This window comes from Eleutherodactylus coqui, chromosome 2 (genome assembly GCF_035609145.1).
Source record: "Eleutherodactylus coqui strain aEleCoq1 chromosome 2, aEleCoq1.hap1, whole genome shotgun sequence".
NCBI classification, from domain to species: Eukaryota; Metazoa; Chordata; class Amphibia; order Anura; family Eleutherodactylidae; genus Eleutherodactylus; species Eleutherodactylus coqui.
Window position 1 is genome coordinate 247,018,920 of NC_089838.1, and position 17,664 is coordinate 247,036,583.

The 17,664-nt window shown below is 45.9% G+C and overlaps 1 protein-coding gene across 2 annotated transcripts in view; it reads right to left on the bottom strand.

Annotated features, from left to right (window-relative positions):
• The window catches only part of RHCG (Rh family C glycoprotein), a 92,907-nt gene that overhangs the window by 5,875 nt on the left and 69,368 nt on the right, over positions 1–17,664 (bottom strand). For both annotated transcript variants that reach the window (XM_066592802.1, XM_066592801.1), the window contains exons 5-7: positions 13,692–13,858; positions 2,751–2,888; positions 797–933 (exon numbers count right to left, since the gene is read on the bottom strand). In XM_066592802.1, the coding sequence (XP_066448899.1) occupies positions 797–933; positions 2,751–2,888; positions 13,692–13,858 (442 nt within the window). The remainder of the gene's footprint in view (positions 1–796; positions 934–2,750; positions 2,889–13,691; positions 13,859–17,664) is intronic.

Sequence of the window (17,664 nt, forward strand, 5' to 3'; positions counted from 1 at the left end):
GGCTTCTATGAAACTGGCCTTATTCTGAATAGTGGATTACAATTGCATTGCATTACCCTAATTTGGACACTAGATGGCACAATTCCATTACAAAGCAGAACCGTACTGATAACACTTTTTTCATCACTGATTGGAGAACTGATACATAAAATGCAATTTTGTATTTGCTTTTCAGTTCCTGTTAGCAGTTAGATCTCATTTCCAGTCAGAATCAGAAGCTAGTAATAATCTGCATCTATTTGGTTCCCATTTATCAATAATGTCCAATAGAAAAAAATTGACTTTATTACCCAAAGTAACCAATGAGAGCTCACCTTTATTTTAAAGGGGTTGTTCAGTTACCAGAAAAATCTATTTAATAGGGGAGTCTCTAGTAAAATAATAAATGGAGCTGTACTTATCACTTGCATTGCAATCGTAGTATTTATCATGACAACGCCCATCACCGGAAGTAAGGTGAATGTTGCAGCGTCATGGTCTCGAACCCCTTCCATCATGGCACACAGGATATTAGCGTGGATACCAGGAGAATGAGCGGTAATGCTGCAGCCTATGATTGGCTGCAACGGTCACCTGATTTCCGATGACGGGCGCTGTCACAACAAACGCCAGGACCACAGCGGGGCTGCAGTGCTGGATTTTGGTGGTGGTGAAGGGGTAAGAACAGCTCTGGTTTGCATTTTATAGAGGGATGTTGTTTGGTAATCGGACATCCCCTTTAAGTAGTGCAGGTCAAGAAATTAAAGCTGACCTCTCAAGAATATATTCTTTACCCAACGATTTTAACATATCTCACCCATCCAATGTATAAACACCGACAGTAGCACAAGCTGCCGTTACAGCTCCTACAATCCCTCCAATTATTCCTGGCATCCCATGAAGATTGTTTATTCCGCAGGTATCATGGAGGCCAAGTTTGGATGATAAAAAGGGCTGCAAAGTATGATAAGAAAAATGTTAAGTTACAAACACCAAGACAACAGTACATTCAACTATTATTTATTAAAAACTTAATGAATTCATTAGTCCTTAGCCTCATATCTATACTTTAAAAAGACATGGCAGAGAAGCTGTCAAGTCTTAATGTGGTTGAGGTCAGATCCGCCAATTCTGTTTTTTTTTTTTTTGTTTTTTTTAATAGAACTTAGCATTGCACGGTTCCTTTTATTCCTCCTGGAAATGTATGACTAAATGGACAACTGACTGTAACCATTCCCCATTTCAATTGGACATGTTACTACACACTATAACACCATCCAGGCAGTGCTGACAGTGACACACTTTATTGAGAAGGGCAATAGTAGCACCCAGTTATTCATTCATTTCCAGGAGGAATTACAGAGGAATGACACAATGCGGTCCTTAAAAAAACATAAAAAGATGTTGCAGCATTATTACTTTGTAGCACTTTATAGCACTGGGGATGCAGAGAATATGGTTGCACCCGGGCACAGGAGCCTTAGGCCTCATGTCCACGGGGAAAATCAGGCCCGCTACGGATTCTCCATGGAGAATCCGTAGCGGGTCCCTCCTGCCCCGCGGACATGACGGCTGAAAATAAGAATAAACTTACCCGCAGCGGACCGTGCAGATCTTCTTTCTTCGGCCAGCGGATGTGCTCGGCACGCTGGCGGCGTGCTGCGGGTACACATCCGTCGGGCCGAATAAAGAAGGTCCGGCCGCGAAGAAGAGAAGATTTGCCCGGTCTGCTGCGGGTAAGTTTATTCTTATTTTAGGTCTCCCGCGGATCCGGACGGCTTCCATAGGCTTCAATAGAAGCCTGCAGGAGCCGTCCCCGCAGGAGACCCGCACCTAAATGGAGCATGTCCATTTTTTTCATGCTCCATATTTTTTTAAATTCACTTTTATTGACCATCCGTGGGTATTTATCTACCCGCAGGTGGTCAATGCATCCCTATGGGGTGCGGATCCGCGGGCAGGAGAAGAGTTAAAATCCGCTGCGGATTTTAATTCTTCCTTTCCCCGTGGACATGAGGCCTTAGGGGACCCATAAGGCCGCTCTTCTCCATATAGGGAGACCAGTACTATGAATAAAGCATTATAGTTGGAAGCCCTGTTACAGTTTTTGCATTGGGGCCTGGGAACTTCAAGTTACGCCTCTACTAAAATAGACACATCAGGAGATCTGACAGGCCCACTTTATTACCTGCTTCCATATTGTGAGATTATTCCATAGGGCTCTATTGTTTATAGTGACCCTCTGGCCCTGGACAAACGAAGATGGCTTTACTGCTTCTGACTACCCGACTGACACTGTGTATTAGTAGTCAAAGACACTACATGCAGCTGTGACTGGCCAGCTCTCCTCACGTGGGCAGCAATGGTCAATCAGAGCATCATGTAGTCAACGAAATGTGCGTACAAAATACACTTATGTGAACGAACCCATTGAAGTCAATGGCTTTTATTGACTGTGTATTGCGTGTACATATTTTACACTCATAATACACAGCACAAATGCGCTTGTGTGAATAAGCCCTAAGAGTTGCAAAAACATAGGTGCAGATTTACTTTTGAAAATCCAACAGTTTTCTGGTGTAAATTGCTCCAGCAAACTGCTGAATATAATCTGCGCCACATTTACTTTGTCGGACAAGTTGTAAAAAGTGTCCAAAATTGTCTAAAAAGTTTGCACTAACTATCAGATGGTATTAGTGAATCTGCCCCGGTGTTTTATCCCCTATGCAGACAGTCACGATCCTTACATTTAAGTTATTATTCAAGCTTACCGAAAGGTAGACATATCCGAGAGTGGAAACTATCCCACATATGAATCCAACGATCAAAGCTCCATACATTGTCAGATACATTTCTGCTGCGGTTCCAACTGCGACTCCTCCAGCCAAGGTAGCATTCTGAATATGCACCTGTGAGGAAAGCATTCTATTAATGAGGCTGGATTTCCATAGGAAGTAACACAGAGATACAAGAGGTATTGCTCGGAGACATTGCTCGGAAAATCCTGCACTGAGCAAGGAGTTGGACCCGATGACCCTGCAGGTCCCTTCCAACTCTACCATTCTATGATTCTATGTCATACAAGTTCACATAGCTACAGAACATCCTACATCATCAGCAGCAACACTTATGAAGCTTTAAACTGCCTCTGGAAGAAACAGCATATAGAAGACGGCTCCACTGCTATGGAGGGTTGCTACTTCTAGCCATAGCTTTTGCTGCAGCCACCACAAGAGGGAGCTGACTGCATAGCGCTACATTGGTAGCCATATAAATCCGCTTGCACTGATCATCTTCCAAGACGTGGCTGCAGCCAGACTTCTATCATCTACTGTGCGGAGGGAAGCAAAGTACATGGAGCGCTATGGGATACAATTGTCACTGGTGTAAATACACTCATTGTCAAAAAAAAACAAACCTAAAAGAAGTTGTTATTCTGCAAAATTCGTCATGCAGTTACATCTCAGGCAGATATACAAATGATTAGAATTGTGGGGTGATTAGATGAATGATCTTGTCACCTGAGACCCTAAAAGTGGGTCCACACTTGGCCTATAAGAGGGCTCTCAGAGGCTCCTTGTGCTTAGTGACCTCGCTTTCTACTTATGTAGAGCTTGTTGTCCACTAGATGTCTCTACGACGCAATCCAAGAGATTTCCAGCTAAGAGCTTCTACCCACTAGCGGTTTTTTTTTCGCTGCGAATTTGCTGCGTTTTTTTTCCTTCCAAATCTCAATAGGACTTTCTAATGTTTAAAACGCAACACACAAAAAAAAAAACCGCAAGTTTTTTGTGCGTTGCATTTTTAACATTGGAATGTGCAGCGAATTTGCACCGAAAAAAAAAATGCTAGTGAGTTAAAGTCCTAACAGAGTTTGGGAGGGGCACATTATTGGAATTTGAAAAGCTGGATGGTCGCATCGATGAATTCCCTGCCAACTGGGCCGTTCTGACCCGACTGTTTAGGGTGCCTTTACACTAATTGGGCGATTTTCTCGCAATGTGAGTGAGTGAAAATGCAAGATTATGAAACCAATGAATTGCAATGGTTTCATTCTCATTTGCGATGTTTTCACTCCTGCGATGCTGCGTGACTAGAAAAAAAAATTTACACATGGAGCATTTTCTTGCGATATCGCCCATTGTGTGCAATGGGTCCGGCAGCAGCGCTGGCCCCACTGAAAGCAATGGGAGAAGATCACGTGACAGCTGCAGTAGGGAATTCCTGCAGCCCCGTAGGGATGTGAGGCTGTTACATCCAGGGGTTTAACTTTATTCTCAATGCCTCGGCCCCATTGAAAATATAGGGAGAACATTGTGATCTCCTGCTGCTGCTGTGACAGCAGTGGCAGGGGATTCCTTTCTCCCCACGGGGAGTCCCCTCATAACTAAACACTGTGACAGTAGCGGCAGGGTGTTCAGCGATGAAGGAATCCCCTGAAGCTGCTGTCACAGCAGTGGCAGGAGATCACGATGTTCCCCCATTGCTTTCAATGAGGCCGGCAGCAATGGGATGAAGGGGAACCCCCCGCAGTGATGCGAGGCTGTTTTCACATGAAACAGCCTTGCATCCAGGGGTTTTTAGAAGGTTTCCGAGAGAGATATCGGGCTGTGAATCATGCCCTGTTATCACTCTTGCCAGTGTGCAGGAGCCCTAAGGAGTTGTTAGGACCAGAGGATGTGTGAGGACACGCACAGAATGCAACCGGGCATCCAGAGATTCTATCTTTTACCTGATTGTGCCGGATATCCACTCTATATATTTATGAAGCACTTGCTCCAGTTTTTTCAAGGCTTCAAACTTATTGAGAAAAAAATTCAGAAATGTTTCTGCTTGAAAAGATGTTAAAAGACAATGACCGGTCCAACCTATGCCTATGCCAGATGTATTAGCAGGGTGAGGGCCTTGCTGATTAATCTCTTGCACGCTGTACAAGGGACTGAAACTGGTATGTATTAAAGCCAGAGCTATAACCCTATACAGATAAAAAATGAAATAATGATGGACATTATATAAGTACTACATCTGGTGGGGCTCTCAGCCGGGCCCATACTTTGTTTTGCTATTGTGTCTTATGATTTCTGTGTCTGAATGCAGCATCAGTTAACCATGATCGGTTTCCGTTCATGGATGAAAAATTCTCTATTTTCCGGCAGTTCCTGCATAGACGACTTCTATTGAAGTCGGTGGAAGCCATCCGATATGTGGACCATCTACAGTACAGAAAATCCGGAAGAAGAGAGGTCCGCATGCAGAAGCCGCTGCCTGCACACACAGATACCTGCCGCAGTCAGGGATGGATTCCGTGCGGGATTCCGCAGACAGAATCCGGACCTGCCATGTGCATGGGGCCTTCTCACAGCAATGTTTCCACTAATGCGATGTGGAGAGATTTAAAAAAATAAAAATAAAATCACAGCATGCGCTATCTTTCTGCGATGTGTGCTTTTTTTTTTATTATCTTCCATGTATCCCTATGACGACCGTTTTATCACATTGCAACGAAACAAACATGTATTGCACTGCGATTTTAACATTAGAAAGTGCAATTGACTTTTGAGGAAATGAAAATTGCGCACTTTTATTGCGGGAGGCAGCAATGCGAGATTAAAAAAATCATCAATGACGCTCAAAAATTGCAGTGAACAAAGACGTGATTTTGCAGCGATTTTCTCGCAGCAAATTTGCGATCGCCTGTGTGAAACTAGCCTAAGTGCTACAAAGACTAGAAAATGTGCTTCTATGTTTGGTGAAGGAGCTGACCTCATTAAAAATGTAGCATAAACTGCAACAATAAAAAGTAGAGGCTGTTCTAGAAAAAAAAATGAGAGAAGAGGCTATAGTTTAATGTCCAAGGGTTTGGGAAGAGGCTGGTAATGATGTATGGGGCTAAGTCATGCGTGACAAAAATGGATTCTAACTTTGATGCTGGTCATAGAAGCCAAATTCCAATTTGCTCTTGTTCCATATGATCTTCTTTATGGAAAGGTCTGGAACAGTAGCAGTCAGCTTCCTTATATTTCAGGTTTCGTAAAAAGGTCATTGGTGGTGTTGCCAAGTAAAGGTTATAAGTGGAGCCATTGAACCTAAACCAAAGTAAATCACAGTCTGTGTTCCTGGCACGTCAACACCCTGTAATTATGTAGAGTTAGGGTGCAGCACAGCAGCAGCAGAAGCAATTTTATTGTACAAAACTTCAGCCCCACCTTCCAAACTCACTTTCTATTTCTCAAGTGTTTTACTTGGGATGCTCTTAAGGATAGAAATGTCCAAGAAGGTTGGGAAAGATTGCGAAAAAAGAGATTCTCAAAACATAATTGTTAACAATCCCTAAGAAAGAAGAATGGGAGGCATTTAAAGAGACCAGGATGGATGAACACAGAACTTGCACACATGTTAAAAGGGAAGAAAAATATGTTTATCAAATAGAAAGAGGGGGGAATATCTAAAGAAGAATATAATGGGGTCTGCAGGAACTGTAGGGCAAGTGTCAGAAAAGCTAAAGCTAATAATGAATTGAGGCTTGCAAGAGTGGCCAAAAGCAATAAAAAGGGATTTGGGGGTATGTCAAAAGCAAAAGAAAAGTCTATGGCATGCTTACAGGATGAAAATGGTGAATTGGTTAAGAATGATGTTGAGAAGGCCAAACTTTAAAATTCCTATTTTGTATCTGCTTTCTCTCAGAAAGTAGATGCAACATCAACTGATCTTCCCTGTGCTATTGGGGGAATAAAAGAATGCAGGCTATCTGCAAGCTGAGAGATAGTGAGGGAACACTTAGCTAACTTAAATGCATTCAAGTCTCAACGTCCAGATGAATTACATCCTAGGATACTAGGCAACTGTTAGGTTGATTCACAACTCGCGTACTCAAAGAGTGGTCCAAAATGGCTGCACATCCAAGTGGAAGAATGTATCAAGTGGGGTACCACAAGGCTCTGTCCTAGACCCAGTGTTGTTCATTTTTATAAATTATCTGGATGAGGGAATTGATGGGAAACTGATCAAATTTGCTGATGACAAAGCTAGAACGGATAGCTAACTCTAGGTAAGAGAGGGAGAGTATTCAAAAAGATCTAGAAAAGCTTGAACAGTGGGCAGAGACTAATAGAATGGTATTTGACAAGGAGAAATGCAAAGTCCTACATCTGGGCAAGAAAAATGAAAAAAGCACCTACAGAATGGGAGGAATTGGGCTAAGCAGCAGCACCTGTGAAAAAGACTTGGGGATACCAATAGATCATAGACGTAACATGAGTCTATAATGTGATGCAGCAACTAAAAAGGCAAACACAATTTTGGGATGTAGTAAGAGAAGCATAGAGTCTAGATTACGTGAGGTAATTATCCCCCTCTACTTTTCCTTGGTCAGACATCATCTGGAATACTGTGTCCAGTTCTGGGCACCCCACTTTAAAAAAGACAGACAAACTGGAGCAAGTTCAGAGAAGAGCTACCAGGATGGTGAGCGGTCTGCATATGTCGTCATATGTGGAACGGTTAAAGGATCTGGGAATGTTTAGCTTGCAAAAAAGAAGGCTGAGAGGAGACTTAATAGCTGTCTACAAATATCTGAAGGGCTGTCACAGTGCAGAGGGATCAGCCCTATTCTCATTTGCACAAGGAAAGACTTGAAGCAATGGAATGAAACTGAAAGGGAGGAGACACAACTTAGATATTAGAAAAAAACTTTGACAGTGAGGGTAATCAATGAGTGGAATAGGTCACCACGGGAGGTGGTGAGTTTTCCTTCAATGGAAGTCTTCAAACAAAGCTTGGACAGACATCTGTCTGGGATGATTTAGTGAATCCTGCACTGAGCAGGGGGTTGGACCCGATGATCCTGGAGGTCCCTTCCAACTCTACCATTCTATGATTCTATGATGCTTGTTTTTTATTCTCTTTTTATTAGCATTTTTAGGGATTGTTTTTTGTTTCAAATTTATTAAAAATGACGCCTTCTTTCTGACTTCTTACATACTCTTCATGCATGGCTGCCTTCTTCTGTTCCGAGCTCCATACACCAGCCCAGTGACCTCATCATATGGCCACTTCATCCAACAGGTCTTTACTAGGACAGAGGAGTCTGGTGCAAAATGAGTATTTAAAAAGTCAGACCAGTGATAGGACCGCTCTTTCAGATATGCAAGCATCAGCATCTCCAGTAAGACAGTAATCACAAACCCCTGGTTCTCGAGATGGCAAATCCCTTGTGATTCGACTTTTACCATGTGGAACTGACAGTTCATAAAAGTCTGTCCCTGGGAGACTACTTTAAGACACTTTCAATTACTGTATTAGATATTGTTTGTCAGGGCCTTCACTTTAGTAATGGCTGTGAATTCTGGGAGTATTAGTATTTTGCTATCTGCCATTGCTTTGTGGGCAAGAGGGGTTTCTAACCTGGATGAGATTTAAATGCTACTGTCAGAATTGACAACGGCATTTAAATCTGTTAGTTGCTCCAATGAGCTGTGCGGCTTATCAGAACTGTTGTGGGCGGCCAGCAGCTGCGATGTATGGGGAAAGATCACCCCGCAGTCTCCCTCCATACACACCCCAGTTTCTGGCAAAGATCAAAGTAAATTTGATGAGAGGCCACATCTTGTTTTGCAAGACATCACCAACTTTTTTTTTTTTTTTTTAAAAAGGGCTGTACAGTCTAAAAAAAAGTCACACATGTTCTGCCAGAAAACTGGCAGAGTGCCTTTGGTAAACTCCCCTCATATTGTAAACTCATTGTCAAGAAAAACCCAGTACCCAGAAGGAGATGATGTCGGAATGACACTTTCTCTGTGTGATTGTAACGTTGATATAAGGGTTTACAATATCAGAGCAAAAAGATAATTTATTGGGGAAACTGACCCTTTGAAGAGAGGCTCTAGTACCCTGTTGTACCGCCTCTAGCTTGGATACAAGATGTGATATGGGTGGACATGGAGGCTCTAGTACCCTGTTGTACCGCCTCTAGCTTGAATACAAGATGTGATACTGGCGAGCATGGAGGCTCTAGTACCCTGTTGTACTGCCTCTAGCTTGGATACAAGATGTAATACGGCCGGGCATGGAGGCTCTAGTACCCTGTTATACCGCCTCTAGCTTGGATACAAGATGTGATATGGGTGGACATGGAGGCTCTAGTACCCTGTTGTACGACCTCTAGCTTAGATACAAGATTTGATATGGATAGGCATGGAGGCCGTAGTAGCCTGTTGTACCACCTCTAGCTAGGATGCAAGATGTGATATGGGCAGGCATGGAGGTATACATGTTCCATATTATATCCTACAGCATATTGCTCCACATTTGTAATAACTGAGCCTCTAGATCAGTGATGGCGAAGCTTTAAGAGATCGAGTGCCCAAACTGCAACCCAAAACCCACTTATTTACTGTAAAGTGCCAACATGTCAGGGGGCGGGGTTTATCACGACATATGATTTTACCCCCGTCGTTCTAAAAAGGACAGGGCCGCTTCAAAATAGACAGCGTGCAGATCTTGACTGCTTTTTAGATGCGGAAATGCTGCAGAATGTCCTCAGCGGAAAATTTCTGTGTAAAATTCTGCAGCATTTCCGCATCCAAAAAGCAGTCAAAATCTGCACCCTGTCTATTTTGAAAGAGCCCTGCCCATTTCCACCACATATAAGCATACTCAGCAGTAATACTGACCCCCCCCCCTCCAGCGGCCCCCAGCCTATTAGCGCGCCCCCAGCCTAATAATAGCGACCCCCCCCGCAACAGCGTCCCCGAGCCTAATAACGCTCCCCCCCGCCACAGCGGCCCCGAGCCTAATAATAGCGCTCCCCCCCCCCGCCACAGCGGCCCCGAGCCTAATAATAGCGCTCCCCCCCCCGCCACAGCTGCCCCCAGCCAAATAGCAACCCCCCCCCCCCACAGCAGCCCACAGCCAAATAGCGACCCCCCCCCCACAGCGGCCCACAGCCAAATAGCGACCCCCACCCCCCCACAGCGGCCCCCAGCCAAATAGCGACCCCCCCCCCCCACAGCGGCCCCCAGCCAAATAGCGACCCCCCCCCCCACAGCGGCCCCCAGCCAAATAGCGACCCCCCCCCCCACAGCGGCCCCCAGCCAAATAGCGACCCCCCCCCCCACAGCGGCCCCCAGCCAAATAGCGACCCCCCCCCCCACAGCGGCCCCCAGCCAAATAGCGACACCCCCCCCCCACAGCGGCCCCCAGCCAAATAGCGACCCCCCCCCACAGCGGCCCCCAGCCAAATAGCGACCCCTCCCCCCAGCGGCCCCCAGCCAAAAAGCGACCCCCCCCACAGCGGCCCCCAGCCAAATAGCGACCCCCCCCCCACAGCGGCCCCCAGCCAAATAGCGACCCCCCCCCCACAGCGGCCCCCAGCCAATGTGGCGACCCCCCCCCCACAGCGGCCCCCAGCCAAATAGCGACACCCCCCCCCCCCCCCCCACAGCGGCCCCCAGCCAAATAGCGACCCCCCCCCACAGCGGCCCCCAGCCAAATAGCGACCCCCCCCCCCACAGCGGCCCCCAGCCAAATAGCGACCCCCCCCCCACAGCGGCCCCCAGCCAAATAGCGACCCCCCCCCCCCACAGCGGCCCCCAGCCAAATAGCGACCCCCCCCCACAGCGGCCCCCAGCCAAATAGCGACCCCCCCCCACAGCGGCCCCCAGCCAAATAGCGACACCCCCCCACAGCGGCCCCCAGCCAAATAGCGACACCCCCCCCCACAGCGGCCCCCAGCCAAATAGCGACACCCCCCCCCACAGCGGCCCCCAGCCAAATAGCGACACCCCCCCCCACAGCGGCCCCCAGCCAAATAGCGACACCCCCCCCCCCCACAGCGGCCCCCAGCCAAATAGCGACACCCCCCCCCCACAGCGGCCCCCAGCCAAATAGCGACCCCCCCCCACAGCGGCCCCCAGCCAAATAGCGACCCCCCACAGCGGCCCACAGCCAAATAGCGGCCCACAGCCAAATAGCGACCCCCCACAGCGGCCCCCAGCCGAATAGCGACCCCCCACAGCGGCCCCCAGCCAAATAGCGGCCCCCAGCCAAATAGCGACCCCCCCACAGCGGTCCACAGCCAAATAGCGACCCCCCCACAGTGGCCCACAGCCAAATAGAGACCCCCCCCCACAGCGGCCCCCAGCCAAATAGCGACCCCCCCACAGCGGCCCCCAGCCAAATAGCGACCCCCCCACAGCGGCCCCCAGCCAAATAGCGACCCCCCCACAGCGGCCCCCAGCCAAATAGCGACCCCCCCACAGCGGCCCCCAGCCTAATAGTGACATCCCACAGCAGCCCCCAGCCTAACAGCGACTCCCCCCACAGCTGCCCCCAGCGTAATAGCGACCCCCCCACAGCGACCCCCTGGTGTAATAGTGACATTCCATTGCGGACTCCTCTCCCCCACTTACAGTTGTGGTGCGTTCTCCTCCTGCGCCTCAGCTTCTGCCGCTGCTGTCCTCTGTTGCGGCACTCCTTGCCTCGGTGCTGTTCTCTATGCCAGGTCCGCTGGCCAGACTCTGCGCTGCCTGTGTCAGCACTCCCAGCCTAGCCTCAGGTCTCCGCCCCCAGCCAATTAAAAGCTGGGGGCATGAATCAGGTGTTATGTCACCACCCTTTACTTTCGGTGGCGACATAATACACCAGTACCAAGGGCATATTAACTTTTTCCATAACACTTCTGCCCTATTCAGCAATTCCATCAACCTGCTGAGTAGGGCAGAAGTGTTGTGGAAAAAGTAAATATGCATACCGAGGAGAAGTCAGGGGAGGAGCATCCCGACTGCACACTGACGTCACAGTGTGCACCGGGATCGGCGCTGCTAGCAGTGCAGCTGAGTGAATGCTAGCAGGGGAGCCGCAGTGCCCGCCGGTATTCATTAATGGTGAGTGACCGATGGCAGTGCGTGCCAGTAGAGAAGGCTCTGCGTGCCGCCTCTGGCATGCGTGCTATAGGTTCGCCACCACTGCTTTAGATCATACAAACTCAAAGGCTGTCAAGTTTGGTGTCTAGGATGGTCCCATACCTGTCCTATGGGTGATAAATCTGGGGACCAAGCAGGATATGAAAGTGTGACAATGTTGGGGAGAAATTCCTGTGACTCCCTTGTGTGCACGGCTGAGCATTATCCTGATGGAAAATGCCTCTTGAAAGCCGCCACGAGAGGAACACCTCCTGACAGTCTGGTCTGAACGGCTCAGATGTTGGGTAATTCATTGATACAACCATCCAGCTTCTTGCATTCCAATAACACACCCCTCTCAAACTCTGATTCTTTGATTACTTTGTAGAGGCATGTGTAGTGGTTACCAAGGTCTAGATAAGAAGAGAGGTCCACTGAGAGCCTTTTCATAGGCCAGGAGTGGAACCACTTTTAGGGTCTCACGTGGCAACACCATTCACCTAGGTCACGCCACAACGCTTATCATTTACATATCTACTTGAGATGTAACTGCATGCCAAGTTTTGCAGCAAAACAACAACTCCTTCTAGGTGCTTGATTTTGTTTGATAAAGAGTGCATAAGGATTTAGTGGCCTGAAAACGGGCAATACATAGCGCTGTTTAGCTGTGGGGACCAGTACTATAATAACCGGCCCAAGGGCTTTAATCTGAGTCATTTTGCACAGGTGATGGCGGTAACCAGTCAGTCTTTTTCAAGCTTGAACTTGGTGTGAAGATTACGTTGCCTTTGGAATTTTTGTACCCCTGATGCTGCTCTATTATTGATTTATATTATGTGGACATTGGATGATGGGTCCTCATCCTTGGAGCTTGCATCATTGCCCGTGAGTGCTCCCTTCCAATTAAGAAAGTGGATTGACAGTGTGCTGCATCCATACACGCTATATCTTAGAGACTCAGGTGATGCAGGTGGCCTAGCAACCAAATAGATTGCGATAGGCTGCAGACAGAACGGTCAGGTGACTGAGGCAATACATAGGGGCACACAATGGTCGCAGGAAAAAAGAAAAGGAAGAAGGGGACAAGAAAGGTAGAAGCAGGAGAGAAGCAGAGAAGAAAGAGAGAAGCAGAGGAACAGAGAAGAAAGAGAGAAGCATAGGAACAAAGAAGAAAGAGAGAAGCAAAGAAAGAGTCAGCTATGACAGTGAGTATAGGGGAGTCTGCTGTTACAGGGAAAGTGAGCTGTCGCAGTGAGAAGAGGAGATGCTGAGATGCAGAGGACAGGAGAGATAAGAGAGAGAGAGAGAGGGAGATAAAGAGATGTAGATATGAAGAGGGATGGAGAAAAGAAATTCAGAGTAAGCTCCCAGTATATAAATGTGTTATACACAAGTATCTTCGTTGTTGCAAATTGTATATAATTCACTGGCAATTCGTTGGAGATATCATTTGTTACTCACTGTGTGTTGAAGAGAATTACCTCATCTCCCTGTCTGACTTAATAATAACACCTCGGTTACTACAAGTTAAGCAGAATATCTGGCTCTGTTAGTTATTCAGCACCTCACTACTCACTACTCACTACTACAAATCGTGCCCAAGGGCACTGGAGTCTCAAACCAAAACAATCATAAATTACCCACTAGTAAGCCCACTATAAGAAAGTCACGCAACTTCTCATTATACACTGATAAAGTGTTATTTTTATGAGGCCAGTTTAAGAACACTTAATTGCAGGGCTTAGATGATGACTAAAGGAAAAAAAGAAATCTCCTGCTTTATTAGGCTAATTGCCAAATGATTGGACTTACCATTGATAATTTACCGGATTTGTTTGTCAAACTGGAAATGGCAACAGTTGTCAAAACAGAGGCAGCCAAAGAACAATATGTATTAAGGGCAGCCCTGTGCTGGGCATCTCCAGTATTCGAGACTGCGGAATTAAAGCTGGGCCAATACATCCAAAGAAACAGAGTTCCTGTATTAACACAAAAAATACAAGTTATCACAAGTCGCTTTTTTATCTGTTCGGTTTTGAAATTATGGCAATATTCTGTGCTGCCTTCTAAATCAAGATCAAGACATTGCATTATATACAATGCCCTATGAAATGGTCTATTGCAAAACCGATGCAGATGAAAGTAGGAGCGCACCAAAAAGGAGATTACCATATGGCTTCTGATTTTTGACTGTCTATAGTTTTTCAATCCATTGGTAGAATTTAGACAAAATATATACAGTGTATTAAAAAACTTCACTACTATATTGGGGAAACACTTGTAGAAGTTTATTCTGAATGTGGAAAATTACTGGTGTATTTCTACCTGAATCCACAGTGGTATGTAAATCTATATAGAAAATGTTCAAAAACCCTTCACAGATATAGATATAAAATAAATATTTTTTATTAAATTGTTCTAAAAACATGGGCTTACACTGACACTAACAAACATAAATCAAGACGAAACAAAAGAAAAACCAAAAAAGAGGGGGGTACAATGGTTTAGGATTGAATAGGGGATTCACTTCCTCTATACTTCGTGGAGATAGATGTACAATCCCTCCCACTTTGTCTAGGGGTATCCCTTAGCGGTTAGTGCGTTGCAGATACAGATAGATGTATAGAGGTTGATATTGTCAATTGGCAAGATTCAACTGAATTCCGCTAATTCAGGTGTAAGGAGTTCTTAGAAATTCACTGGGTGAATGTGCGGTCTTCTAGTGAATCCCCAATTATGCCACAATGTTCCTTTGCATATTCATTATTTTGTTTGAGGATCTGGTCATAGTATAATAAGGCTTTTAAATGACCAGATCTTTCAAACAGATTCTTGCACGTTAATGGTGCTAGATCCAATAGCTCAGAAAGAGCTTACAATCGCATTAGGCAGGTAAGGGTCTGTAGATTCTCGTCCTGCAATAGTGCCATGCAGCAACAATCACTGGTAGGCTCGACGCGTTTCCCTATCCGATTTTTGGATAGTTCCTCAGGAGCAAAGGTACATATACCATCAGTTAATGTGCCGTCCTTTAATCGTGGACCAATCGTCACCAGGGTTGGTGAAAAAGTTACGTGTGGTTTTTTGCGGTGGATTCACGGTTTTTCCACCTGCTTCTGTTAAAGGAATTCCGTATCAAGCGGTTATAAATTCCTTCTCTAGCTCTCAAAAATACGCACACCAACAGGACGTCACTATTAGTCGGATTTAAACAGAGTTCTGATATATATCAGCACTCTATCAGATCATATAGTGAAAGTAGTTGGAGCTGAATGACCCTTGGTGTATAGTGGTCAATTTCATGCGTTTGATTTCCTAGTGAAGAGATAGTTCCCCGGGTTGAACCATCTCAACCATAACCCCGGTGTCAGAAAGGGGTTTTCTGTTGTCTAGATTCGACCTCTCTCCAGTCAGTTTTAACCCATAAAACGCTATATAAGCAAATCCCTTATGAGTTTGCCGGCGTCCTATTTGTTCGCCAGTGACTTGATTATCGGTCTATATAGAAAGCCAATCGAGGGGGGACTCCGTATAACGGTCAAAGAGTGACTTCTTTGCCCATAGGGGGATGCATAAGCAGAACCCCTCTAGGTTTAGTAGCGTTCTTTAGTCCGTCAATGACCTGGCTGTTGATTATAGGCGGCCGGAGATGGTACTCCGTATAACAGTCAGGGGGTGACTGTATTAAGTTAGAAGGAGAAAAGAAATCCACTCATATGGGTAGTTTCCAGGGTTACAACCCAATCGGTACAGACAGACCTAGAGAGAGAGGACAACATTAGAGCCGCAGGCACGACCTCTTGCTCTCTCTACTCTGACTGCACACCCGGGTCACATCTGACTGTGGATGGGACTATTTAGGGGTGTTGTTGTCCTCTCTCTCTAGGTCTGTCTGTACCGATTGGGTTGTAACCTATGGGCAAAGAAGTCACTCTTTGACCGTTATACGGAGTATCACCTCCGATTGGCTTTCTATATAGACCGATAATCAAGTCACTGGCGAACAAATAGGACGCCGGCAAACTCATAAGGGATTTGCTTATATAGCGTTTTATGGGTTAAAACTGACTGGAGAGAGGTCGAATCTAGACAACAGAAAACCCCTTTCTGACACCGGGGTTATGGTTGAGATGGTTCAACCCAGGGAACTATCTCTTCACTAGGAAATCAAACGCATGAAATTGACCACTATACACCAAGGGTCATTCAGCTCCAACTACTTTCACTATATGATCTGATAGAGTGCTGATATATATCAGAACTCTGTTTAAATCCGACTAATAGTGACGTCCTGTTGGTGTGCGTATTTTTGAGAGCTAGAGAAGGAATTTATAACCGCTTGATACGGAATTCCTTTAACAGAAGCAGGTGGAAAAACCGTGAATCCACCGCAAAAAACCACACGTAACTTTTTCACCAACCCTGGTGACGATTGGTCCACGATTAAAGGACGGCACATTAACTGATGGTATATGTACCTTTGCTCCTGAGGAACTATCCAAAAATCGGATAGGGAAACGCGTCGAGCCTACCAGTAATTGTTGCTGCATGGCACTATTGCAGGACGAGAATCTACAGACCCTTACCTGCCTAATGCGATTGTAAGCTCTTTCTGAGCTATTGGATCTAGCACCATTAACGTGCAAGAATCTGTTTGAAAGATCTGGTCATTTAAAAGCCTTATTATACTATGACCAGATCCTCAAACAAAATAATGAATATGCAAAGGAACATTGTGGCATAATTGGGGATTCACTAGAAGACCGCACATTCACCCAGTGAATTTCTAAGAACTCCTTACACCTGAATTAGCGGAATTCAGTTGAATCTTGCCAATTGACAATATCAACCTCTATACATCTATCTGTATCTGCAACGCACTAACCGCTAAGGGATACCCCTAGACAAAGTGGGAGGGATTGTACATCTATCTCCACGAAGTATAGAGGAAGTGAATCCCCTATTCAATCCTAAACCAGGGTACCCCCCTCTTTTTTGGTTTTTCTTTTGTTTCGTCTTGATTTATGTTTGTTTGTTAGTGTCAGTGTAAGCCCATGTTTTTAGAACAATTTAATAAAAATTATTTATTTTATATCTATATCTGTGATGTATTTCTACCTGATTTCCTAGCAAGTTGTGAGCGTTTCCACCACTCAAACACAATGCTAATTGCGTAGGGCTGGGGGTCGCACGCATCCATAGACATTAATGGAGCCAATCCACACAAAAGTAGAGCATGCTGTGATTTTTTACTGCTCGTGGAATACGCAATTCGTACCCGCAGATGTTAATGAAACTTCGAAACATGCCTTTCATTGCCCGCGTATTACTGTGGGTTATCTGCGCAGACAGTAATTGCAGAATATGCAATTCAAATCTGGTCGTGTGAAACCAGCCTTATAATGTGGAGAAATTTGGGGGAGACAGTTCATGAAAGATTGAACCACAAGGCAACAGATGAATCCCCCAGTTCACTCTGAGCCAGGGTGGGCTCCTAGTCCCCCACCCACCACAAGAGCTCTGCACATACTGGGTAACTGGGAGTTTACAAATTCCTGTCCACTGCATATTCCATATACTTCAGTGAAAAAAGGAGAACACATTGTAGTATATGAGGAACGGAGTGGTAAGGAATTTGTGAAAGGGGCTCAGATAATATTTGTATGTAGTTGTACAGTGGGCAACAATATATATTTTTACTGGTGGACCCTTGGCACCCCCAACACTCAACAAAGCAAAAATGATTTGTTTGCCCGCTCAACCACACAGTGTCATCCCTGGTGTC